The sequence below is a fragment of the Erpetoichthys calabaricus genome, chromosome 18 (genome assembly GCF_900747795.2).
Source record: "Erpetoichthys calabaricus chromosome 18, fErpCal1.3, whole genome shotgun sequence".
Taxonomy (NCBI): Eukaryota; Metazoa; Chordata; class Cladistia; order Polypteriformes; family Polypteridae; genus Erpetoichthys; species Erpetoichthys calabaricus.
In genome coordinates this window covers 77,321,231-77,347,309 of record NC_041411.2, presented here as the reverse complement: position 1 = coordinate 77,347,309, position 26,079 = coordinate 77,321,231, and the positions used below count along the sequence as shown (strand labels likewise).

Genomic DNA, 26,079 nt, shown 5'->3' with positions numbered 1-26,079 from the left:
CAAGAATCACAAATTCCCACGGGGTTCTCTGGCAGAACCTCTTGGAACCCAACATACCTTGTGGGTGTCCGTACAAGTAGCACTGCCCAGGAATGCTGCCACCTAAAGTGTTGGAGGAGCATGTAGCCCTGACTCCCTTATGTCCTTTTATCATATCGTATTGTTCCTCAGTCTAACCCTGCTGGTACATCAGTGTACCCCAGACTGGCCAACTTCCTGACTAAGGCACAGAACACCCCGCCTTTATTCTTGTGTCGCTGAAGGGCTGGCTTTCCATTCAGGCAAGAAACGTTACCCCATCTTGACCAGGTTGCCTGCCCATGCGCCATTTATTACAACACATATATAACAAATATAAAAGGAAAGACAAATGTGTAGAATTATATTATATAATCTTTAATGCACAGAAACTTACATCATTATATTAGCACTGCCAAGAGTGCTGCTGTGTCTCTGGGCTGTGACGGGAGGAATTGACGATCTACTGTATCTACCAGTGAGCTAAAAAATCTGTCAGTTTAAAATACTGTGCTGTTCACGTCTGTCTACCTCTCGATCCATCTACATCATACACAGTGCCTGTCTGAGTTCTAACATCTCGTCCACCTTCAGACTAACACACTGCAGTCCTACACTTGAGCGCCTATCTTTGTATTTTGTTCTCTGGTGCTTTGTGCTTGTTACCTTTCTTCTTTGTACATAGCAGTACTGAGGCCAGAAATGTTTAAGTGTGTACCTCTAGTCTGTCTATGTATTATATAGTGCCTTTAGTTTATTTACCTACCTATTATACAGTACTTCTAGTCGGTGTCTAGTATATAGTGCCTTTAGTCTGTCTGTTTACTTACTATGTAATGCCTCAAGTCTATCTATCTGTCTGTCTGTTATACAGTATCTATCTATCTATCTATCTATCTATCTATCTATCTATCTATCTATCTATCTATCTATCTATCTATCTATCTATCTATCTATCTATCTATCTATCATATAGTGTCTTTTCTATCTATCTATCTATCTATCTATCTATCTATCTATCTATCTATCTATCTATCTATCTATCTATCTATCTATCTATCTATCTATCTATCTATCTATCTATCTATCCAGTCCTGCCAACTATGCTAAATTATCTATCTATCTATCTATCTATCTATCTATCTATCTATCTATCTATCTATCTATCTATCTATCTATCTATCTATCTATCTATCTATCTATCTATCTATCTATCTATCATATAGTGCCTTTCATATCTATCTATCTATCTATCTATCTATCTATCTATCTATCTATCTATCTATCTATCTATCTATCTATCTATCTATCTATCTATCTATCTATCTATCTATCTATCTATCTATCATATAGTGCCTTTCATATCTATCTATCTATCTATCTATCTATCTATCTATCTATCTATCTATCTATCTATCTATCTATCTATCTATCTATCTATCTATCTATCTATCATATAGTGCATCTAGTCTGTTTATCTGGTATATAGTGCCTCTAATCTATTTATTTATCTATAATATTGTACTTCCAGCCTCTCTGTTTATCTCCGATATAGTGCCCTCTAGTTTGTCTATCTGTTTATCTATAAATGTGTCAAGGTATGTGCCCGCGTTCATTTATTTTGCCCCTCAGTGTTATATTTTTTCTATCGGCTCAGTTTAATACACGAGAGCCGGTACGAGTGCGGGTAGAATCACACTGGAGAGAACTAATAAAAAGAAACAGAAAAAAAAACGATACTCTGAGGTTTTATGAAAACATTTGGTTGATTTTTTAAGATACATACGAGCAAGACTTACACAAAACAATTGTAACGAAAATATTACAATCCTGCCGTTCCAAAAAACAGAAAGCATAAGTCACTGACTGACACCTCGACAGATTTAAAACGAGTATTTGCTATTAGTCGGTACGTTAATGTTTTAGATAATATGGAAATTTCTCGAGGAAGTCAGATGGAAGTTGTAGGCAGTGAAAGAGCAGGTGAGATAAAGAGAAGCGATAACAAGCAAAAAAAGAAGAAAAGTAGGAGGAGAAGAAAAAGGGGAGAGAGAGAGAGAGAGAGAGAGAGAGAGAGAGAGAGAGAGAGAGAGAGAGAGCGAGTGAGAGAGAGACGGTGGTGCGCGCGGCTCCAGTAAAGTGCACGGAATAAACAATTGGCTCGAGCTGTCTTGTCTTGTCTTAAGATTCAGTTTTCCTCGTGGAGAACGAGGGGGTGGGGTGTCTGGGGGGGTGTTCTGGGGGAGTAGGAAACCCAAAAAAAAAAAAAAAAAAGCGGCGCATCTTCTCCAGCATCACATACACATTAGCCGGAGTGAGGCGACTGGCTGGCAGCGCGGCTCACACGGGTGCGCGTTACAGACACCAGTCCTCACGCACACGCACACGCGCGCACACACACGCACGCACTGACTCAGTCACACACACGCACGCCTGTTCAGATTTGCGCGTGTGGACTGAATGAAGGCAGCGGCGCCCAGAGGATGAGAAGCTCTCGTAGTAAAGTTAACGGCACCCGCTCTGTTTCTGTTGAAGGCGATGCGCCGATCCTGCAGCACCAATCGGGCGGATATTTACAATTGATCCACGTCTTGTAAGCCCCTCAGCGCCGAATCATTCATTTGACAGATGCATACTTGATTCTGGGGTGGAGTGAAAAGAGGAAACGTCATTGCTTTTCTTTTGAGCCGTGGACAGTCACCGTCACCGCGATCCGCACAATTCTTGCATTTTTTCTTTTTTTTTTTTGGTTGCTGTTAATACTTAATTATTTGGATGTCTCTTTCTTCTGGAGCTCTCTAGTGATAGGAGAGGAATTCGGAGCTCGTTAGAGGTGCGGTTTCTAAACCTGGACCAAGCCGGCATCAAGTTCTCCTGAGCCGGGATTTCTCCGAACTGCAAAGCGACAGAAGCTGCTTTACCTGCTCACCTTCGCATTTCATTGCAGGGCTTAACTTTTCCGAAGAGTTTCGCGTAAAGGCAGGGCAACTCCGGCGCAATTTGATCACAATGACAGCGCGGCTGACGCGGTGAAAATAAAACAAGGCTCGGACAGTGCGCTATAAAGCCCGTCTTGTTCTTCGGCCAACTTGAGGATGCTTCTGTCGTGGCCGCGAGCCTTTGGATGCTTTTGATGGAACGCTCGAGTCGATCTCTGTTACGATGTTTCCGTCGCGGCGCTGAAAGGCTTGCGGAGCAACAAGCGCCGCTATAAATGCAGCATTCGGGTCCGCTGCACCAGCGCTGCCTCCCGGAGCCTTTGGGAAAGGAGACGCGAGTCCGTGGATTCGGAGATTTTGGTCGCAGCATGGCCTCGTCTGGGATGACATCAAACGCGGGTCCTGCTTGTGCATTTTAAAAGAAAAAAAAAAAGAACAGGTGCCTTTTATTTGTATTGTTGCGCAGCCATGGTCAGTTTTCGCGTGCAGCCCGGGCGCTGCGGCTTGTGGACACTTGTTTGGGCGGCGGAGGTCTTACTGGAGTTGGCATTGGCACAAGAGATCTACGCGCCCCATTCGATTCGCGTGGAAGGGGACTTAACGTTGGGGGGCTTGTTCCCCGTTCATGCCAAAGGACCACCGGGGATACCGTGTGGGGATATCAAGAAAGAAAATGGCATTCATCGATTGGAAGCTATGATGTACGCCTTGGACCAAATTAACAGCGACCCGGAGCTGCTGCCCAACATCACCTTAGGTGCCCGCATCTTGGACACCTGCTCGAGGGACACGTACGCTTTGGAGCAGTCGCTCACCTTCGTCCAGGCTTTGATCCAAAAGGACACCTCGGATGTCAGGTGTACGAACGGGGAGCCCCCGGTCTTTGTGAAACCGGAGAAAGTAGTGGGGGTGATCGGAGCGTCTGCCAGCTCCGTGTCTATAATGGTGGCGAACATCCTGAGACTTTTTCAGGTAAGACCTGCCTTCGTATTTGTATGCATGTTCTGCCCCGTCTGCTACTCTTCAGCACACACTGGGATTCCTAAGAAGGTGCGCCGTATTTTGGTCGATTGTCATTTTATTATAATTTTTTTTTCAATCACTACCCCACCCCCCCTTTTTTTTCATTAAAGCATCGCATTATCCTTAGAGGCACTGACTTCAATGGGAATGCGCTCGAATGCTCCGATCGCGTGGCACACCAAAGATGACTTTTCAAACGCGGTCCAGAACTTCTTCCAGCGCTGAGCTCGTCTTATTTTTGCGGCGCTCGCGTCCATGCGGCTCGTGCCTGGCCGCTCGCCGTAAATTCCGTCCTGTCTCAGAAGAGGGCGAACTCTGTCTGAAAGAAGCCACAAACAGCTTTCTAAATCAAATCTTCGCTTAGTTACCGATTCTACTCAGTCAGATTTCCATCTCCTTATCCAGCATACCCCCCAACCCCCCCACCGCGCCTCCCCCCGCCCCACTCCACCTAGCCCACCTGGACCCAGACAGCCGGAATGCCCGCAACAGCTGGGACGTCGAAAGCCGCGGCGCGGTGCGATGCGGTGCTTCATCTTGTCGGCTGTCAAGCCGTGAATGGACATTCAATAAGAGGGGCAGCTGCGGACACAAAATCGCCTGTTTCGCTTCATGACCTTAAATCAATTTATTCCAGTTTGTCCACATCCCCCCCCAAACACACAAGGCCAGTCGATTCTTTTCGTTTAATTTATTTTGGCAGGTATGGAGAGCGTGTTAGCACGCAGTGGCTGTTCTGTGCCACCCGTTTCACTTGATCTTTCTTTCTTTCTTTCTTTCTTTCTTTCTTTCTTTCTTTCTTTCTTTCTTTCTTTCTTTCTTTAAGTCTACGATACAAGCTTATTCTCGAATCCCACCGCCGCGCCAAACTACATTTCGGATCATGGATTGAAGCGCGCTGCACAAATCCGCAGAGGGTGCAAAAAATGAACGAAAAATCAGATGCGAGTTTATTTACAGTTTAACCACGAACATAATCCGAGGCTTGTATATTAGCTTTAATTTCGAAGAAAGCACTCCCTTCACCTTTCACTTCAATCAACAGGTGCCCAGGTAGAAAGCCTGAATGGGTTGATTGCCTGGTACAGATGCACTGTTAGCAAGCAAGTAACCTGAACAGTTGGGGGACCCCGAGGACTGGGTTGGCATCCCCTGGTCTAGAGAACATGCATGTGAGGTTGACTCAATCATTTAAAATAATGAAAGATGTATTAACATACAGTTACTTATTCAGCTGATGCCTTTATCCAAGGCAAATTACACCATCTGAGACACAGTTGGGTTCTATTTCTTTTGTTTTTTCCAACTGGAGCTCAGGCAGGTGAAGTGACATGCTTAGGGCTGCACAGTGTCATTATTGGAATAACTGAAAGTTTTAGCTTTAATTTAAAAGCAGCAACCCCTGCTTCATCTTTCACTTCAATCCATATGTGCCCACGGGGCACAAATGTGTCCCATATGGGTCAAAATATGGGTCCCAAGTAAGCAACATAGACATCAGCATATTTAGAGTTAACATTTGCAGTGTACCATTTCTTGGAATGTATTTTGTAATACATGCAATAATAAAATGCATTGCATTTTCCATTCCAACAGATGGTGCATTACAAACGTTTGACACATTACTACAAATGTTTCTCATGGGCCATCTGTTGGAGTGACAAAAGCAATGCAACATGTGTCTGTAATCTGCCATTTGGTGTAGGATTCATAAAAGCAGTGTTAATGTTTGTGATGTGCCATCTGTTGGAATAACATATGCAATGAATGGTATTATTAAAAATGATTGTGATGCACCATCGTTTGAAATAACAAAGAAATTGCAACCAGACATTCAAACAAAAATGGTACTTAGACACTTCCTTTTTAAGGCAAATCTATTTATTTATTAATTTATGTAATATTTATTATTATTAATAATTATTTATTATTAGGCGGCACGGTGGCGCAGTGGTAGCGCTGCTGCCTCACAGTTAGGAGACCTGTCTGGGTTCGCTTCCCGGGTCCTTCCTGCATGGAGTTTGCATGTTCTCCCCGTGTCTGCGTGGGTTTCCTCCCACAGTCCAAAGACATGCAGGTTAGGTGGATTGGTGATTCTAAATTGGCCCTAGTGTGTGCTTGGTGTGTGGGTGTGTTTGTGGGTGTCCTGCGGTGGGTTGGCACCCTGCCCAGGATTGGTTCCTGCCTTGTGCCCTGTGTTGGCTGGGATTGGCTCCAGCAGACCCCCGTGACCCTGTGTTTGGATTCAGCGGGTTGGAAAATGGATGGATTATTTATTATTATTTAATATTTATTTAATTCTGCAAAAAGCCTAATTTCCCCCTGGGGTCAAATAAACTGCCTATCTATCTATCTATCTATCTATCTATCTATCTATCTATCTATCTATCTATCTATCTATCTATCTATCTATCTATCTATCTATCTATCTATCTATCTATCTGATCCTGCCTACTATACTACAATCTATCTATCTATTACTGTATATAGTGCCTTTCATATCTTTCTATTGTTACATCAGATTACATCAAAAAAACAACAAGGCCACTCTTCCAAAAATCTCTGATCCTATATTAAGTCTTTTTAGTTCATAATTACCCAACTTTCATATCGGGCCCTTAGTTTTGTCCCATTACAATATCAAAATGTCAGAAATGAGTAAATCTATTTGTAGTGGAATTTCTTGGTCTTTGGGAGCATGTGTATTTTTTGAAGTACAGCACCACAGCTAAGCCTCCTTTCTTAATTATCTTGCTAATTCAGTGGGCCTCTCTTGAAGCGATGCTACCAGCCCAACACACCACGGCATCGCAGATCTCACTGGGCATCAGAGAGCTGCAGGACATGTAAAGGACGTCATTACCCACATTAAAGAAGTGCATCCCCCTAGAAAAAAAAGAGTCTGCTCTGCCCTTTCTTCTATACTGCAGTTCCTGTGTGTTACAAGACCAACCCAACCTGTCACTGATGTGGACCCCAAAGTACTTGTTGCAGTGCACCACCTCTACATCCACTCCCTGAATAGTGATCGGACAGAGAGGCTGTTTGGCAAAGTATATCTTACATTCTCAAAGATGAAGGTGCCAAAGAAGTTCTTCATGGTGATGCCATAGGAGAACCACATGTGGTTCCCAAAAGAACCATCCACATGAAGGATCCAGAAGGAACCTTTATTTATTTAAAAAGCCATGAATAGATGATAACAGATTTGTGTAACACTAAAGGGAAGGCACAGACTAATTTTGGGTGGTCTTGGTCTCTCAGTATCTCGACTAGACACTCAAGATTTCTGTTTCATGCACATCTTAGGAACCTTTGTAATGCCCAAAGAATTGACTTCATATGCGAAGAATTCTTCCCAGAATGAAATACTTCTGTGTCAAGCAGTGGTTCTAAGAACAGCCACACAGCCCATTAAAGTGTCATTAAAGAACCCTAATTTTGAAATGTGTAGATCCTAACATTTAACTCTGTGTGAAAAAAAAAAAAAAAACAAGTCAGAAAATGCATGCGTGGTGTTAGAATATCAAGATGTCCAAAATCAAAAAAGAGTTCAGTAGGTAGGTTCTAGAATTTTCTCAAGCCTTTGGGGGGGTTGTGGGGGCCAAAGCCTATTTTACCAAGTCTGGGAAAATGCTGAAAACAGACATGGACATGATTGTAGATCATCGATAAGACCACCCTCACCCCCCAAAACACACACACACACTGCGATTTCCTGTCTCTTCAAACAAATCAGTGTCTGTATGCGTACTTAATATGAGACTGGTGAGAGGGGGAGTTTGTATTTGCATTTGCATCTATCTATCTATCTATCTATCTATCTATCTATCTATCTATCTATCTATCTATCTATCTATCTATCTATCTATCTATCTATCTATCTATCTATCTATCTATCTATCTATCTATCTATCTATCTATCTATCTATCTATCTATCTATCTATCTATCTATCCTGCTGACTACATTAAAATTAAAATCTATCTATCTATCTATCTATCTATCTATCTATCTATCTATCTATCTATCTATCTATCTATCTATCTATCTATCTATCTATCTATCTATCTATCTATCTATCTATCTATCTATCTATCTATCTATCTATCCTGCTGACTACAATAACATTAAAATCTATCTATCTATCTATCTATCTATCTATCTATCTATCTATCTATCTATCTATCTATCTATCTATCTATCTATCTATCTATCTATCTATCTATCTATCTATCTATCTATCTATCTATCTATCTATCTATCTATCTATCTATCTATCCTTGCCGACTACACTAAAATTAAAATTATCTATCTATCTATCTATCTATCTATCTATCTATCTATCTATCTATCTATCTATCTATCTATCTATCTATCTATCTATCTATCCTGCTGACTACATTAAAATTAAAATCTATCTATCTATCTATCTATCTATCTATCTATCTATCTATCTATCTATCTATCTATCTATCTATCTATCTATCTATCTATCTATCTATCTATCTATCTATCTATCTATCTATCTATCCTGCTGACTACATTAAAATTAAAATCTATCTATCTATCTATCTATCTATCTATCTATCTATCTATCTATCTATCTATCTATCTATCTATCTATCTATCTATCTATCTATCTATCTATCCTGCTGACTACATTAAAATTAAAATCTATCTATCTATCTATCTATCTATCTATCTATCTATCTATCTATCTATCTATCTATCTATCTATCTATCTATCTATCTATCTATCTATCTATCTATCTATCTATCTATCTATCCTTGCCGACTACACTAAAATTAAAATTATCTATCTATCTATCTATCTATCTATCTATCTATCTATCTATCTATCTATCTATCTATCTATCTATCTATCTATCTATCTATCTATCTATCTATCTATCTATCTATCTATCTATCTATCTATCCTTGCCGACTACACTAAAATTAAAATTATCTATCTATCTATCTATCTATCTATCTATCTATCTATCTATCTATCTATCTATCTATCTATCTATCTATCTATCTATCTATCTATCTATCTATCTATCTATCTATCTATCTATCTTCCCTCCTCTCCTCTCCTATCCTCAGTTCCCGTAGGTCATTTTGGACCATAGGACAGCAAGACCCTTTCATCTTAAACAATTCAATGCTATGTCTTCTGGTTGCTCTTGACTAAAGATGTTCCTGCTAGCTAAGTGTTTATCTACTGGATGTTCTTGGCCTTCCACAACTATGCTTACAACGAGGTGAAAACCAGTCCATAGCCCCTCACGGCAGCTGCACAGTAGGCATTTGTAACACACGTCCCGCTCACCACCATCTGCGTCTTTCAAAGATGTTCGGGGATTTTGGGATGTTGGGTGCAAAAATTGGCTCAGACACAGGAAGCAGAGGGTGATGTGTTGAGGGACCTTCTCAGAGTTGGCTGACGCTAAGAGTGGTGACCATCAGGGGGCAGTGCTGTGGCCGGTGCTACTTTTAAAATATATAAATGATTTGGAGAAGGTTATAAATAACAAGCTGGTTAAGTCTGCAGATGATACCAAGATGGATGATTGTTAGGTAATGTCAAATCTGTTGAGTCATCACAGAGGGACTTGAATAGCAGACAGGCTTGGGCAGATTTGTAGACAATGAAAATTAATGTCAGTAAATGTAAAGAATTACATATAGGAAGTAAACATGTGAGGTATGACTACACAATGAGGGGTCTGAAAATTGAGAGTATGCCTTATGACAAGGATTTAGGAGTCATAGTGGACTCTAAGCTATCGACTTCCCGACAGTGTTCAGAAGCCATTAAGAAAGCTAACAGAATGTCAGGTTATATAGCACCTTGACGTGTGGAGTACAAGTCACAGGAGGTACTGCTCAAGTTTTATAACACACTTGTGAGGCCTCGTCTGGAGTTCTGGGTGCAGTTTTGGTCTTCAGGCTACAAAAAGGACTTAACAGCACAAGAAAATGTCCAGAGAAGAGCAATGAGGCTGATTCAGGTCTCCAGGGGATGAGTTACGAGGGAAGATTAAAAGAGTTGAGCCTTCACAGTTTAAGGAGAAGGAGATGAAGAGGAGACCTGAGTGAAGGGTTTAAAATGATGAAGTGAATTAGTCCAGTGGATCGAGATGGTGACTTTAAAACGAGTTCATCAAGAACACGGAGACACAGAGGGAGAACTTGTTAAGGGTGAATTTTACACAAACATTAGGAAGTTTTTCTTCACACAGAGATCCACAGAATAAGTGACCAGACGTGTGGTGGACAGGAGGACTTTAGGAATTTTTAACACTCAACTTGATATCATTTTGGAGGAATGAAGTGGACAGGCCTGGCGAGCATCGTTCAATCATTTCTAACAGGGTCTCTCCAAGATAAGTGAAGGATTGTCCTGAGACACCTTCTACAGAAAGCCTCAAGATGGTTGCTTATACTTGCTGTCTTTTTACAAATCTCGCTGGCATCCTGGAGGGTAGGTGGAACAACTATGGAGTACAGACCACGGTACCGTAAAGACCACTATACAAAAAGGACCTGAATTTAATTGACCCTTCTAAAGCCGACCACGTGGACTGAATTTAATATTTGTGATGTGGAGGCGTCGGATAATTACGGCCAAACTTGTGACCTCACTGAGACAGATCAGCCGGTACAGATCTGGATTGAATTACAATCACCGCAGGTCATCTGGTCAGAACAGTCAATGATGATGTTCACAAATAATCAATTATTAAAATATACACATCCAAGTGCCCCATAGACTCGACTGAATTAAAAGTTACATATGCCAACGTGTGTTTGTGTGTGGTTTCTGTAAACAAATGAGAAAATATTCACATTGGACAATCACTATAATTATAATTATGATAATGAACAACAATAATAATGTACTAGTTACATTAGTATTAATGATAACAGGTCTCACCTAAATTGTGCTCCAGCAGTCATAATCACAAAGAGGATGATAAGCCATCTTAGTTAAGATGTTACACCACAACAAGGGGGCTGCCCCTTTAAAACACACAACCCCAATAAATGCTGTAGCCACGTTTTCATGGACGCTCAACAGTTTGAGTTTGTGATGAATTTCAAAGCGTAGCGTTGTGCAGACTGGGAAGGTTCAAAGAAGAACATCCAGGAACATGTTAGACACCCAGTCACAGAGAAGTCCAGTTAAATAAGAAACATTTATAATTCTGCCAGCCAGGCGCTGCAACAAGTTTACTGATTCTCTGGAAAGTTACGGAGCAAAAGTGAGTCAGGGTCACATTGTCTAAAAAGGGCGGAGCTAATTATAATACTGTCACCACGGTGACGGAACAAGATAACTTCTGTCGACAAGCTGATGACCTTCTGAACTATCTGAAGGTTTGAACTTATCACGTGATTATATTTTTGAACTTCAAGTTAACGTGAAACACAACCCAGCAAGGAGGAAGTGATTTGATCACACGGTGATTAAGTGTTCAGATGGTATTACACAACCCGCCCGAAGGTGGCGGAGGGTGATTGGGTACCACCCTGGCCCAACACACCTGACCCATCCATCAGTCTTCTAAACCCACTTATCATGGAGGCTGTCCCACCCATCATCAGGTATAAGGCAGGGAGAATCCCTGGAGGGGGCATCAGTCCATCACAGTGTGAACACGTAGACACACACACACACACACAGAGAAACATTCAAAGACAAAAAGCAGGTGCCAGTTTAGCATCTCCAACCATGCTATTCAATTCAGCGTCACTAGGTATGTTAGCCCAATATTTCATTGACCCCATCCTGGAAATATTAAGCTAAAGGTAGAAAATGTGGCATCAGTCCAGCACAGGGTATACTTATTTGTATGGGGCCATTTAAGACAACAGGCAGACCTTTGGAAGGTAGGAGGAAAACTGGTAACATAACTGTCTGCAGCTGGCTTTTCTCTGGGCACACAGGGCACACTAAAAACACCAAAAACTCAGAATTAGAATAATCTGCTGTAATGCAGGGTGTTCACAAGAAAATATGACGGTTTACCTGATAGATAGATAGATAGATAGATAGATAGATAGATAGATAGATAGATAGATAGATAGATAGATAGATAGATAGATAGATAGATAGATAGATAGATAGATAGATAGATAGATAGATAGATAGATAGATAGATAGAAACGTAGGATGGATTGGAGCATGGTGTGATTCTACAATAAAGCACCTGGCATAGTCGGCAGGATTTGCACTGTAGATAGGTGGGGTTGACACTAGATAGATAGATAGATAGATTTTAGTATAGTAGGCAGGATCAGATAGATAGATAGATAGATAGATAGATAGATAGATAGATAGATAGATAGATAGATAGATAGATAGATAGATAGATAGATAGATAGAAACCTAGGATTGATTGGAGCATGGTGTGATTCTACAATAAAGCACTTGGCATAGTCGGCAGGATTTGCACTTTAGATAGGTGGGGTTGACACTAGATAGATAGATAGATAGATAGATAGATAGATAGATAGATAGATAGATAGATAGATAGATAGATAGATAGATAGATAGATAGATAGATAGATAGATAGATAGATAGATAAATTTCTGAAGTCTAAATATTCTCAATTGTAACAGAAATGTGTCATTTTCCACACTCTGAAGGAGGTCCATAGAAGGCCTAGACCCCAATAAAGAATCATATTCGTAACCGCTGACCATGAAATAGTCTGAATCGATACCCCACATGCTTATGTTTGAAATTTGTCACTTTTAACCTTCTGGGAGTGGCTTTTAAAGGGCTAAGACTAACGTTAAAGAATGAAATATCAAAAATATGATCATATTTATAATTAGAAACCTCAAAATGTCATAAAACACTCTAAATTCCTATATTACTGATCACCATTTTTTTAAAGTTTTGTGAAAAGGAGTAGCTTTGACCCCTCATATCCCATTATGGCAGGGTTCTCATTGTTATTATTATTGCATGATGGGCACAGTTTGCTGGTCCTATTTTGGCTCATTTTGTATCTCATTATTGTTTGGCAGCTAATTAAGGATAAAGAAACAATTAAGGGGTTAGAGTCTTCAAGAGCAAGTCAAAACGGCAATGACGTCTTCGGGGCCGGACATGACATCATCAAAGGCGCAGGAACCGGAAGTGACGTCATCAAAGGTGCCGGACCCTGGGAATGGTCTGCAAGGAACTGAGAAAGACAGTCAGCACACCCTGCCGCCCCCTGGTCTGATATGGTATTACCATTACTCAAGCCCTTTAGCTGCCTCCTACTCACACATGTGTGACAAGATATATGATTTTATTATGGCAACTATCTTGGGTTCGTGTTGCACAGGATGCAAGCAACGAAGACACGACTGAGGACAGGGGGCCGCCTTATCTGCGAGCCCCCCCCCAACACACACACACACACACACAGACAATGGAGCTCAGGTGGAGTCACCAATTAAGCCCAACTTGCACATCTGTGGAACAACAAGCAGAGCAGTCAGATGAGATGTCACCCACACAGCAGCCGGGTGGGTCTGTGAGGCCATCGGGCTTCTTGCTGTTGTGAGTGTAAAACTGTGTCCACGCTGGGCCGAGTGTGCGTCTTGATTAAAAGTTTTTTCCCTGTGCCTAAGTAAAATTGTTTCATTTATTATTTATCTACTGTTTCTTGCTTTTAGAGTTTTTCCCAATCAGATATTCTTTCGAATGGACATCTGCAAAAAAAAAAAAAAAGCAGCTAGTTTGTTCAGTCGGTTTAGCTTCTGTACTCTAATTAGTAAAAAGGGACTTGCTGTACTTATTAGTCCTAATGATTCTCTTAATTAGCTCGGCTGGACTCGGAGCAGCTGTGCGCCTTTCAGTCAGCAATGCAGACACGGAGAGCACCAGCGGTTTGCTTTCTTGCCCCGTGTGTGGCAATGCCAATGGCACAGTGGGCAGGACCAGCGGCCTCAAAACGCCAAACACATTGATCGCCACCTATGCTGAGTCCTCCTGAGTGTGTGTCATTTTTTTGACATGTCCAGTATATGACGCAGAATTCAGAGTTGATTTGATGAATGCAAGCTGCCCGGAACCGGAAACCGCAAAGTAACCCCAAACCAGAACTTTTCCACCACCACTGGGCTTCACAGTTGCTGTGAGGTTCTTCTCCTAAAATGCTGTCAAACACGTCTTACCAAACGACTCATCTGTCCGGAGCACATTGCTCCAGAAGGCCTGGTCTTTGTCTAGATGTTTTTTCAATGGCACCATGTCGTCTTTCTCTGTTGTTCTTTTTGGACGGCAAACGCTTTGTCCTGGCACACCTCACAGGCTCTTCTCGCTCAGTCATTTTGAATGCCGTGGTCACACATTGCACGTACGTCTAGCGCCCGCACTGACTAGTCCAGTGAAGTTGTCTTTGTTCACGCATGCGGCATTCCAGTCCACTCTCTTTGGCTGCCAGGTAACATCAATGTCGCACAAACCGTTCTCGTTATATTAGCAATGGTTGGACTGATCTCGTACTTTTCTGCTACTCCCAACTTCCTCCTACAGCACCATAACTCCTCTCTTGGCATTTTGTCATTCGCTTTCTCTGCGTCTACAAACACCCAATGCGATTCCATCTGACCTTCTCTGTACTTCTCCATCAACACTCCTCAAGCAACCATCGCGTCTTCTAGTGCTCTTTCCTCGCTTGAAACCGTATATTGCTGCTCACAGTTGGCCACCTCTTCTCTCAGCCGAGCATCCATCATTCTTTCCCATACCGTCACGGTGCGGCTGGTCAACTTTATACCCCTGTAATTACTGCAGCGCTGCACATCTCCCTTATTCTTGAAAAGTGAAAATAGGCATTTGGTAAATAATTGAACGTAATTATGGAAAATGCGGTGGTGCACAAACACAGTTGTTGCTGACTCTCCATGATATTTTAAGCTTCTGACCAATACAAGAAGTTCTGGGTTGTGAATCAATACTTTTTCTTCGTTTGAAAGTCTACAGTGTGAAACACAACCAAACTAACGAGATATTGGAACAAAGTAACGAATCCTGCCCTGATCTGGTAAAAAGCAAACGGACTAGGAGTGTCAAAACACCTTCAGTTGCTATCAAGACTTTTAGGAGAAACATCTCTGTAAAGATGCTTGTTGAGTGGAGTCAATGACCTGACAACTGTAATCGAGAAAAAGACTCTAGAAAACCCACTGGGCCAAACAGATTTCAAAGCTGAAGTCAGTTCTCACTAGTTCCTGGTGTTAGGTGATTTAGGCTGAAGATCGAGGTTTTGTAGCCATTTTGTGTGCTGTTGTCAGGGTCACATGACACATTTCTAGGGGTGTGGTTTCTGGGGTCGGACTCGAGAAGACCCACTGGGCCAATCAGATTTCAGATCTGGAGTCAGTCCTCTCTACTTCCTGGTGTAAGGTGATTTAGGCTGAAGATCAAGGTTTTGTAGCCGTTTTGTGTGCTGTTGTCAGGGTCATGTGACACATTTCTAGGAGTGTGGTTTCTGGGGTCAGACTCGAGAAGACACACTGGGCCATACTGATAATGTATCTTTCAGAGCTGGAGTCAGTCATCACTACTTCCTGGTGTAAGGTGATTTAGGCTGAAGATCGAGGTTTTGTAGACATTTTGTGTGCTGCTGTCAGGGTCACGTGACACATTTCTAAGGGTGTGGTCTCTGGGGTTGGACTCGAGATGACACACTGGGCCATACTGATAATGCAGCTTTCAGAGCTGGAGTCAGTCCTCACTACTTCCTGGTGTTAGGTGACTTAGGCTGAAGATCGAGGTTTTGTAGCCATTTTGTGTGCTGTTGTCAGGGTCACATGACACATTTCTAGGGGTGTAGTTTCTGGGGTCGGACTCGAGAAGACTCACTGGGCCAATCAGATTTCAGATCTGGAGTCAGTCCACACTATTTCCTGGTGTCAAGTGGCTTAGACTGATGATTGAGGTTTTGTAGCCTTTTCTGGTTAGGGAAGCCATTTTGTGTGCTGCTGTCAGTATCACGTGACACATTTCTAGGAGTGTGGTCTCTGGGGTCAGACTCGAGAAGACACACTGGGCCATACTGATAAAGCAGCTTTCAGAGCTGGAGTCAGTCCTCACTACTTCCTGATGTAAGGTGATTTAGGCTGAAGATCGAGATTTTGTAGACATTTTGTGTGCTGTTGTCAGGGTTACGTGACACATTTCTAAGGGTGTGGTCTCTGGGGTCGGACTCGAGAAGACACACTGGGCCATACTGATAATGTAGCTTTCAGAGCTGGAGTCAGTCCTCACTACTTCCTGATGTTAGGTGATTTAGGCTGAAAATCGTAGTTTTTTAGCCTTTTCCGGTTAGGGAAGCCATTTTGTGTGCTGTTGCCAGGTTCCCATGACACATTTCTAGGGGCGTGGTCTCTGGGGTCGTGACCTTGAATCAATCAGCAGATGTGATAAAAGGTCAGCCAACCTTTCTTACATTTTCGACTTCTCGTGTGCCTACTTTTCATGGCTTCTCTGGTTCTCGACTTATTGTCTGTTAATGGGCCTTGCACCCTGTGTTGGCTGGGATTGGCTCCAGCAGACCCCCGTGATCCTATAGTTAGGATATAGCGGGTTGGATAATGGATAGATGGATGGATGTCTGTTAATGGACAGCGAATTTTGCCTCTCGTCTGGATGCCGGTCACTTTGTTTTATTCTTATTTTCACTGTTTTGCCTTTTACTTGCATCTCCCGGTTTACTCAAGGGAGTAGTTGTCTGTTTTTTGTGCCGAGTCCATGCGTGTTCCAAATGGGTAAGTTTCAAGCTCCTCCCATCGGTGATTTTGACGTCGACTTACCAAGATCTGCTCTCCTGTATTGTGTGTGACAGAACCTAATAAAAGAGCAGCATCTATATATACTGCAGACGGCAGCACTTTTAATTTTCCTCAGTTATATCTGAAGTTCAAATGTTATTTCTAAACTCTGTTTTCATTTTACATCCTTATTTATTAGCCATTTTACAGAAGATGTGTTTCCTGGAATAACATTCATACTTGCAACGACAGAGAGAAAAATTACCCTTAATATGACACACACACACACACACACACACACACACACAAAAAAAAACATCCTTTCAATTTGCCATATAAAATCAAATCTCTTTCTGCATTGCAAGAAACGATCAGAGAAAGTGTCAGACACCACAGCACTGGGAATTTGTTCTGGGATTTGCAATTGGCTAAATCAACAACTGATGTCGAGTTTCACATGGCTGCATCAGGAAGTTTAACGTGATATCAAAAGCAGCTCTGTGCTACCAGAACTCCTCTTCACCAAATTGTGCCAGTCTGGGAAGACGTGAATGAAAAGACTGCAGCACGTTCTCTTAGGGGGGACACCGGGTGGCAATGAACTGGAGTACAAAAGCAGCAGGGCTTCTCCGGCATTTGAATTTTTCTTATCATCCAAAGAGTTTTTTTTTTTTTAATTATAAGCCTAATTTTAAAGCCGTAAGATTCCAAAATTAAGCGATAAAACATTATTGCCTTGAAGCAAGGCCACTTTGAAAGGCTTTTACTTTTCGATTGGCCCTTTATTGAATGAAACAGAAGAGCAGGCTTCTTAAACTGAACTATGCTGACAGGATGTTGGCACCGATGAACCCGTGATGAGCGTGAGCGCCTGTGGAGCAATTGTTCTGGCGGGGATATTTACTCAGATGTCAATAGTGAGCAGCAAAATGTTTATAGCCAACAAGGATTACCCGAGTCGTAATTCACCACTGAATACCAAGTGTACAGCTTTAGCTAAGCATGAAGGGCTTATTGGTAGTGGTGGTGGTTGCAATTTAAATTTATTATAATATATTAAGCAGGACCAATATGGTTTCATACGGATTTCTTTCCTACCTTGTGTTACAGAGGTCTTTTTCAGCCATCTTCTGTTATTAGGGTTCTGAGGATCCTGACGACTATGCTATATGTGTTAAGAATGTGATACTAAAAAGTGAAGCATGCCCTGTGAATAATAACAGAGGGAAAAAGCTCCAATTATAAAATGACAAGTCATAATCAGGAGCTAGGAAGGAGGTCATAACATGGAGTAAGAGAAAGTGTATGTGTGTGTTCTGATTTAACCATATGTCAAAACCCAATACAGAAAGCAATACATTTTAGTGAAAAAAACAAGCAAGTAAGTCCTAACATTTCCTTTTAGCTTCCCCTATGCCAGTGTATCCCAACTGCCAGTCTGAAGACTGGTACAGTGGAACCTCGGTTCACAAACGTCTCGGTACACGTACAAATCGGTTTACGACCAAAAAGTTCGCCAAACTTTTGCCCCGGTTCACAATCACACACTCGGTATACAAACATGGCAGGTTCCCTTTAGGTTTGTAGATGTTCAGTCTCTCCTTGTGCATTTCCTGTGCAGCGAGCAAGAGAGAGAGCCCGACACACACACACACACACAGGCAGCGCGTGAGAGAGACAGACGCGCACACATGCAGGAGCACACGAGAGAGACGCACAGGCACTCCAGGCTTGCAAAAGAGAGACACACGCACACACACACACAGGCAGCGCCAGAGAGAGAGAGCCGCGCACACACACAGGTAGCGCGAGAGAGACAGACGTGCACACACACAGGAGCGCGCGAGAGAGAGGCGTGCACACACACAGGAGCGCTACAAAGACACACAGGCGCTTCAGGCTTGCAAAAGAGAGACACACGCACACACACACACACAGGCAGCGCCAGAGACAGAGAGAGAGAGAGACAGACGCGCACACACAGGCAGAGAGAGAGAGACAGACGCAAACACACACAGGATCGCACGAGAGAGACACACAGGCGCTCCAGGCTTGCAAAAGAGAGACACACTCACACACACACACAGGCAGTGCCAGAGAGAGAGAGAGAGCTGTGCACACACACAGGCAACGGGAGAGAGAGAGACAGACGTGCACACACACAGGAGCGCGCGCGAGAGAGAGGCGTGCACACACACAGGAGCGCTACAGAGACACACAGGTGCTCCAGGCTCGCAAAAGAGAAACACACGCACACACACACACACACACACACACACACACAGGCAGCGCCAGAGAGAGAGAGAGAGAGAGAGAGGGAGAGATGCACACACACACAGGCAGAGAGAGAGAGACAGACGTGCACACACACAGGAGCGCGCGAGAGAGACACACATGCGCTCCAGGCTTGTAAAAGAGAGACACACGCACACACACACACAGGCAGCGCCAGAGAGAGAGAGAGAGAGAGAGAGAGACAGACGCACACACACAGGCAGAGAGAGAGAGACAGACGCGCACACACACAGGAGCGCACGAGAGAGACACACAGGCGCTCCAGGCTTGCAAAAGAGAGACACACTCACACACACACACAGGCAGCGCCAGAGAGAGAGAGCCACGCACACACACAGGCAACGGGAGAGAGAGACAGACGCGCACACACACAGGAGCGCGTGCGAGAGAGAGGCGTGCACACACACAGGAGCGCTACAGAGACACACAGGCGCTCCAGGCTCACAAAAGAGAAATACATGCACACACACACACACAGGCAGCGCCAGAGAGAGAGAGAGAGAGGGAGAGATGCACACACACACAGGCAGAGAGAGAGAGACAGACGCGCACACACACAGGAGCACGCGAGAGAGACACACAGGCGCTCCAGGCTTGTAAAAGAGAGACACACTCACACACACACACAGGCAGCGCCAGAGAGAGAGAGAGAGGGAGAGAGCCGCACACAGACACAGGCAGCGGGAGAGAGAGACTGAAACGCACACACACAGAAGTGCGTGCGAGAGAGAGGTGTGCACACACACAGGAGCGCTACAGAGACACATAGGTGCTCCAGGGTCGCAAAAGAGAGACACACGCACATACACACAGGTGCGCACGCGAGAGAGAGCGAGCGAGTGAGCGAGAGAGGGAGGTACACATAAGGTAGACGCTTGTTTTTTGTTTTCAGTTCTGTTTACAGCGATCGGTTCGTAGCCTGCATTGTTGCAATGTTACTTTTCTTGGTGGTTTATTAAATTACGGATTTTTCAAATGTTCATTTTTTTCCCTGTGCTTAAAACTCATTAAAAAAAGTGTTTTTAGCGAGCGGTTCCTAGCACTATAGTGAGAACTCTTGCAGTGTTTGTTTTCTCTGTTGTTCAAGGTTTTCTCAGTGTTATTCAATGTTTTTACATTTAGTTTACTATTACGCTGTGTATTCTATGATATAATTAACTATATTTGTGCTTAAAAATTAAAAAATATATATATTTACATACAGTTCGTAGGTCTGGAACGGATTAATTGTACTTACATACAATCCTATGGGGGAAATTTCTTCGGTTCACGACCAAATCGGTTTACGACCAGAGTTTTGGAACGAATTATGGTCGTGAACCGAGGTTCCACTGTATATTTTTTCCAGTCCGCAAAATATTTTTGCTGATCCATGGAAAATCCGTGAATTCTCGGGTCGTGTGTTGTTTTTTTTTAGCCAGTGTGAAAACAAATCAATCAAAACTCCAAGGGGGACAACTGCTCTCCAGTCTAATGTTAGTCAATCTGGACGCTCTAATCACTAAAATGGAGTCTAACAACTTCCATCTCATGTGAGTGTTACAAACCCGAAGAAAGACCCCTGCCTGCTATGTAATGCTATTATATATTGAAGTGCGAAACTCCAAGAGGGAACCCCCCCAACCTTACCCTTCCTTTGTTCCCTGATCTAATGTTAGAGAGCAGTAACACTTACTGTATGTGTTTTCACTTCAGGCACTGGTTAGGATTATGATACAGAATAAATAAATTAATTTATATTTTCTACTGACTTGGTCCATAAAGATTTTTACCAGTCAAAAACATTGAATGCTGCCACTCTACGCCACTGAGAAAAAGGATCCAAAGCAAGAATGCCTTGACATTTGTGCCACCGTCCTTAATAAGGTGCGTGCGATGACACATTGGTGACCCATCATGTGACAACCAACTGGATGTCATTGCCACAACAAGTTAGCCACAGTGCCTTGAGCATGGGAAAGGTGCTATATAAATAAAATATATTATTATTATTATTATTATTACAGGCACCAAGCAAAAAAAAAAAAAATGCAAAACAGCGCCACCTGTGCAAGACCAAAAAACAACAATGCACTGTAGTGACAATACAAACAGAAAGATAAAGAAAAAGACAAAAGTCCCATGCAGCGCCGGTGCTAGGATATTTTGCACCCTAGGCCATGCATATTAGTGCGCCAACCAACTGTTCGGTAGCTAACCCGAGTGGCTGGGTCCCCTATGATCTGCCCCCTTAGCTATTGCCTAATTCACCTTAATGGTGGCACCGGCCCTGCTTCCACGTGACGGTCTGAAATACATCAACATAACAGGCTCATCGGGCATTTGAATTTGTTCTTCCTAAATTTGTTCTGTTAGACCAGCGGTTCTCAAACTGTGGGGCGGGGGGGTGCAAAGTAACAAAAAAGGATGGCATGAATGTTGCCATATGTGGCGTAATTTCACTATCCGTAGGGAAATTTTAAACTTGTAGTGGTGTATCGGCAGCAAAAAATATAGGAAATAATTTTATTAGGGTTTCAAACAAACGTTAGGTGGGGTGCGATTAAAACTGTTATGAAAACTCGGGTCGCAAATACTTAAAGGCTGAGAAACTCTGTGTTAGATACACCTATCTTTAAAAACATTTCTGGCAGCTGACTGGGTGCCACTCTAACGCACAAACCCACAGGCCCTTTAGGATCCCCAATCATCTTTACCATCTTGTCTGAGGGTCCGTGGCATAATACCAGTGTACCAGTGGACGTGCAGAGAGTGCCAACTCCAACAGATGGTGCCCAGGCTTGGAGTTAAATTGAGAACGCTAGAGCTGTGAGGCAGCCGGGTAACCTCCATATGCTATTATTATCATGTACTGCACATTATGAGATACGTTTTTTTTAAAGCCACTACTTTATGCTCTAATTATCTTACATTTTTACACTTATATTAAAAATTGCATTTAACTATATGCTTTGATGCAGTTGATTGCATGATCTTTATCTTGTAATTGCACTGGCGGACACAGAAATATATAATAAATATTACACATAGATTCAATTTATTAATAAAAAAAAATCTATTATACAACATATCCATTTTTTACATACTGGTATTTTTAGCATTTATTAAAATGTTCCTTATTTCATTAAAGTATAATTATTGTAATAATGAGAAAAGACAGAGAAAAATGTTTGGTGATCCTCCCTGTAAGAGCAAACTGGCGAGTAATCACAAATGACTGAGTCCAAGTAGAACTGAATGGGGAGAAGAGGGGCGGGCTTTTATAAGCAGGAAGAGGCGGGTCCATGAAAGAAGTGGTGGAAGTGAGGTCAGCAGGAGGGCGTGGTCTGGACAGGAATGTGGAAGTTGATGCTAGTTTAGCTGGGTTTCCCCTCTGATGATCTTGCTCTCAGTTAATTAAGCCCTTTGACTGCCTCCTATGCGCACGTGTCTGACATCATGTTATATTCTCAATACATCCATCCATCCATTTTCCAACCCGCTGAATCTGAACACAGGGTCACGGGGGTCTGCTTAAGCCAATCCCAGCCAACACAGGGAACAAGGCAGGAACCAATCCTGGGCAGTGTGCCAACCCACCGCAGGACACACACAAACACACCCACACACCAAGCACACACACTAGGGTCAATTCAGAATCGCCAATCCACCTAACCTGCATGTCTTTGGACTGTGGGAGGAAACCCACGCAGACACGGGGAGAACATGCAAACTCCACGCAGGGAGGACCAGAGAAACGAATCTGGGTCTCCTTACTGCGAGGCAGCAGTGCTACCCACTGTGCCACCCTACTTACATATTTTTAACTTTTATACATTACACTTGAATTCTACATTATAATTTTTGCATCATATATTTTACATTATATACCTGTATTACGTTGTATTATTTTTTTTTACTTCTTTACATTAGTTACATTTTACATTTCATTATACATTTATATTTTTGCATCAGATATTTTACATTATACTTTTAAACTTTTTTATATTAGTTACATTTTACATTTCAATACACATTTACACATACAGTATATTCTACACTTGTATTTTTTTACTTATATATTTTTACCTTTTATACATTACACTTGAATTACACATTATACATTTTTTGCATGATATAATTTATATTATATATTAAGTTGTAATTTTTTTTAACTTTTTTACATTAGTTAAATTTTAAATATCATTATACATATATTTTTTACATTTATATATTTTTACCTTTTTCGTATGACACTTTACTTATACATGTACATTTTTCTGTGGTGGGCTGGTGCCCTGCCCTTGCGCCCTGTGTTGGCTGGGATTGACTCCAGCAGACCCCCGTGACCCTGTAGTTAGGATATAGTGGGTTGGATAATGGATGGACGGATGGATGTACATTTTTACACTTACATTATAGTTATGCTTTCTGCGCATCATATTTTTTACATTGTATTTTTTAACATTTTAATATCACACTTACACTTTACATTCACTTTTACATTTATACATACATTTTATATTCATATTTCACATTGTATTTTTTTACTTTTTTATATTGCACTTACATTTTACATTCACTTCTACATTTACACATACATTTTTCATTCATATTTTTTACATTACACTTATATATGTATGCAAACCTCTTCTGATGCCACAGCTGGACGCCCCCGGACCCTCCAGAGATTTCAGGTCTTTCAACGTCACACCCAGCGGGGGCTGATCAGTCTCCTGCCTAAAGGTCCTGTTCATTTGAGCCACAGCCAGCCTGAGGCTCCCTCTGCCACATTGGTGGTCTCACGGATGGCTCTCCACTTCGTCTGTCCTTCAATACCCAGAGCAGTGTGAGGGCACCTGGCTAGCGTTTGCGCCCAAACCCCCTGACATCCAATGTCAACATCGGTATGCAGGTACACGTGATGTGTGCCTTCCTAAGTGATGTCCAGTTAGTTTAATTTGCCACAGGTGGACACCAATCAAGTTCTCGAAACATCTCAAGGAGAATTAACGCAGACAGGATGGACCTGCTGCGGTGGGTTGGCACCCTGCCCGGGATTGGTTCCTGCCTTGTGCCCTGTGTTGGCTGGGATTGGCTCCAGCAGACCCCCGTGACCCTGTGTTTGGATTCAGCGGGTTGGAAAATGGATGGATCGATGGAGGATGGACCTTGAGCACAATTTGGAGGGTCACAGCAAAGGGAATAAATTTGCAAACCTTTCTGAAAACGCGATCACTTTGTTGTTGGGTATGGATCGATGAGCACAAGTGTCACATGTATCCAAGTCAACTGACATGTCTAGCACTGTAAAGCGTGCAGAAAGTGAAGGAGTCACCTGAAGACTTTCTGAATCCACTTGTAGTCGTACTTTCCATTTTAATAATTCAGAAAGAAAACACATACGCTGTACTCCTGATCTTTTTGCGGCATAGAACAAACCCGCACTGCTTCCTATTGCATCAGATGTTGATTTACCTCCCAAATGATTACACAGTGGGACATTTTCCAATCCTATTTAGAAACAACTGGCGATGGCACCGCTACCATCAATAGATATTAGAATATGCCAGCCTCACCCGACTGTAGCTTATCATTCAAGCTCAGATCTGCCCTTATTGATGAAACTCATTTGCCTTAAAGGAGGACAAAAATTCACATTGTGATAAACGGAAGGACGACTGGAGTCTCAAAGAAAAGTTGGGGTGCCAATTGGGCCACCCCGTTTAATGCAATCATCCCAAAAAAATAAAAACTGAACAAAAATGTGCACTAAGTGGCGCAACAAAAAATCAGTCTGCTTAAATGCCGCAGTCTCAGCCAACCAGGCACGTAAGGAAAAGCCGCTTGTCAGTCACAAAGAATGTTACGTCATCCCTGAAGGGAGACGCCCCTTTTTTTGTGCGGGTCTCTGCTTTAGAGCGCCCAAGTCCACAAGGGCGGGGCCTCTGGGACGCGGAGGGCGGAGTTCATTTGCTTTCTCGTTGCTGACATCATTTTTGTTACACTGTTCCATTACGTTTTTCTCTACTATTTTGTGAACTTGAAAAGGGAATTTGTCACTTAGTGACTCTCACCCGCTATTTTAAACCTGATTCCCACGTACCTTGTCACCGATTTTAATTTTGCTTGCCGTACTTGTAGGGTGTCTTGCGTCTCATTTTGTGTGGCTGGAATGCATGGATGAGCAAGGTGCAAAACTGAGTAAATATGTCTCAATGAATTTTAAATTGGGAAAGACAAATGCAAATGCTTGTGATTCCAAGCACAGCCTGCAATCCGGCAGACATTATAATACATGATAACACAATTATTCTGTCGCAGCGGCCGTGTTTGGCCGTGTGTCGGAGGCTGACTTTGGTTTTAGAATCTTGATCAGGGTTTTGGTGTGTGTGTGTGTGTGTATGCAACCTGTTGTGGCAGCGTTCAGGTCGTAGCACACACAGTTGGCACAGTATGAAAATGGCCATTGCTAACGGGCGCTGCTAGAAAGCATTGCAGAAGTCCCTAATGGCTGACGTGTGAAGGCTTGACATCACCAGCATGAATTACTCGAGGCCTTTTATGACAACTGGATTTATTTGTAAAACAGATTTTTAGACTTGGCACTGCGGAGGCTTTGCTGACATGGCCAGTTTGGGATAATTCAGCAAATTAGAAAAGAGAAGAGATCAAAATAATATTGCACCAAATCCCGAGACTGAATATACCATACAGTGCTGACCAGGAGGCGACTCTCTTTGATTTCCCGAAGCCCACAATGACTTCTTTTTTTCTTCAGGGCCAGTTTGTGCGTCATCCTTGCCAAGGTCTGTCTTTTCTTTTTTTTTTTTTTTTGTCACAACGGCAAGAACTGGGCACAGATTCAGCATCTTTGGTAAGAACCGGACACAGCGTGATTCAAGTTGATAAGAACTGGCACAGGCACAGCGCCCCGGATGGGGGGCAGTCTTAATCAAAATGCGCCTGACTGTGCAGTTTCAGTCACTTTGACAAGGGCTGCCAGTGACTGTAGCTTGAGTCACACTCGGGACTTGGT

The 26,079-nt window shown here is 42.6% G+C and overlaps 1 protein-coding gene across 1 annotated transcript in view; it reads left to right on the top strand.

Moving 5' to 3' along the window:
• Window positions 1-2,282: 2,282 nt before the first annotated feature.
• LOC114668449 (metabotropic glutamate receptor 7) overlaps window positions 2,283-26,079 on the top strand; it is a 507,860-nt gene continuing 484,063 nt past the window's right edge. Inside the window, exon 1 of the mRNA XM_051921002.1 lies at window positions 2,283-3,929. Coding sequence (XP_051776962.1) covers window positions 3,426-3,929 — 504 coding nt within the window. The 5' untranslated portion in view covers window positions 2,283-3,425. The remainder of the gene's footprint in view (window positions 3,930-26,079) is intronic.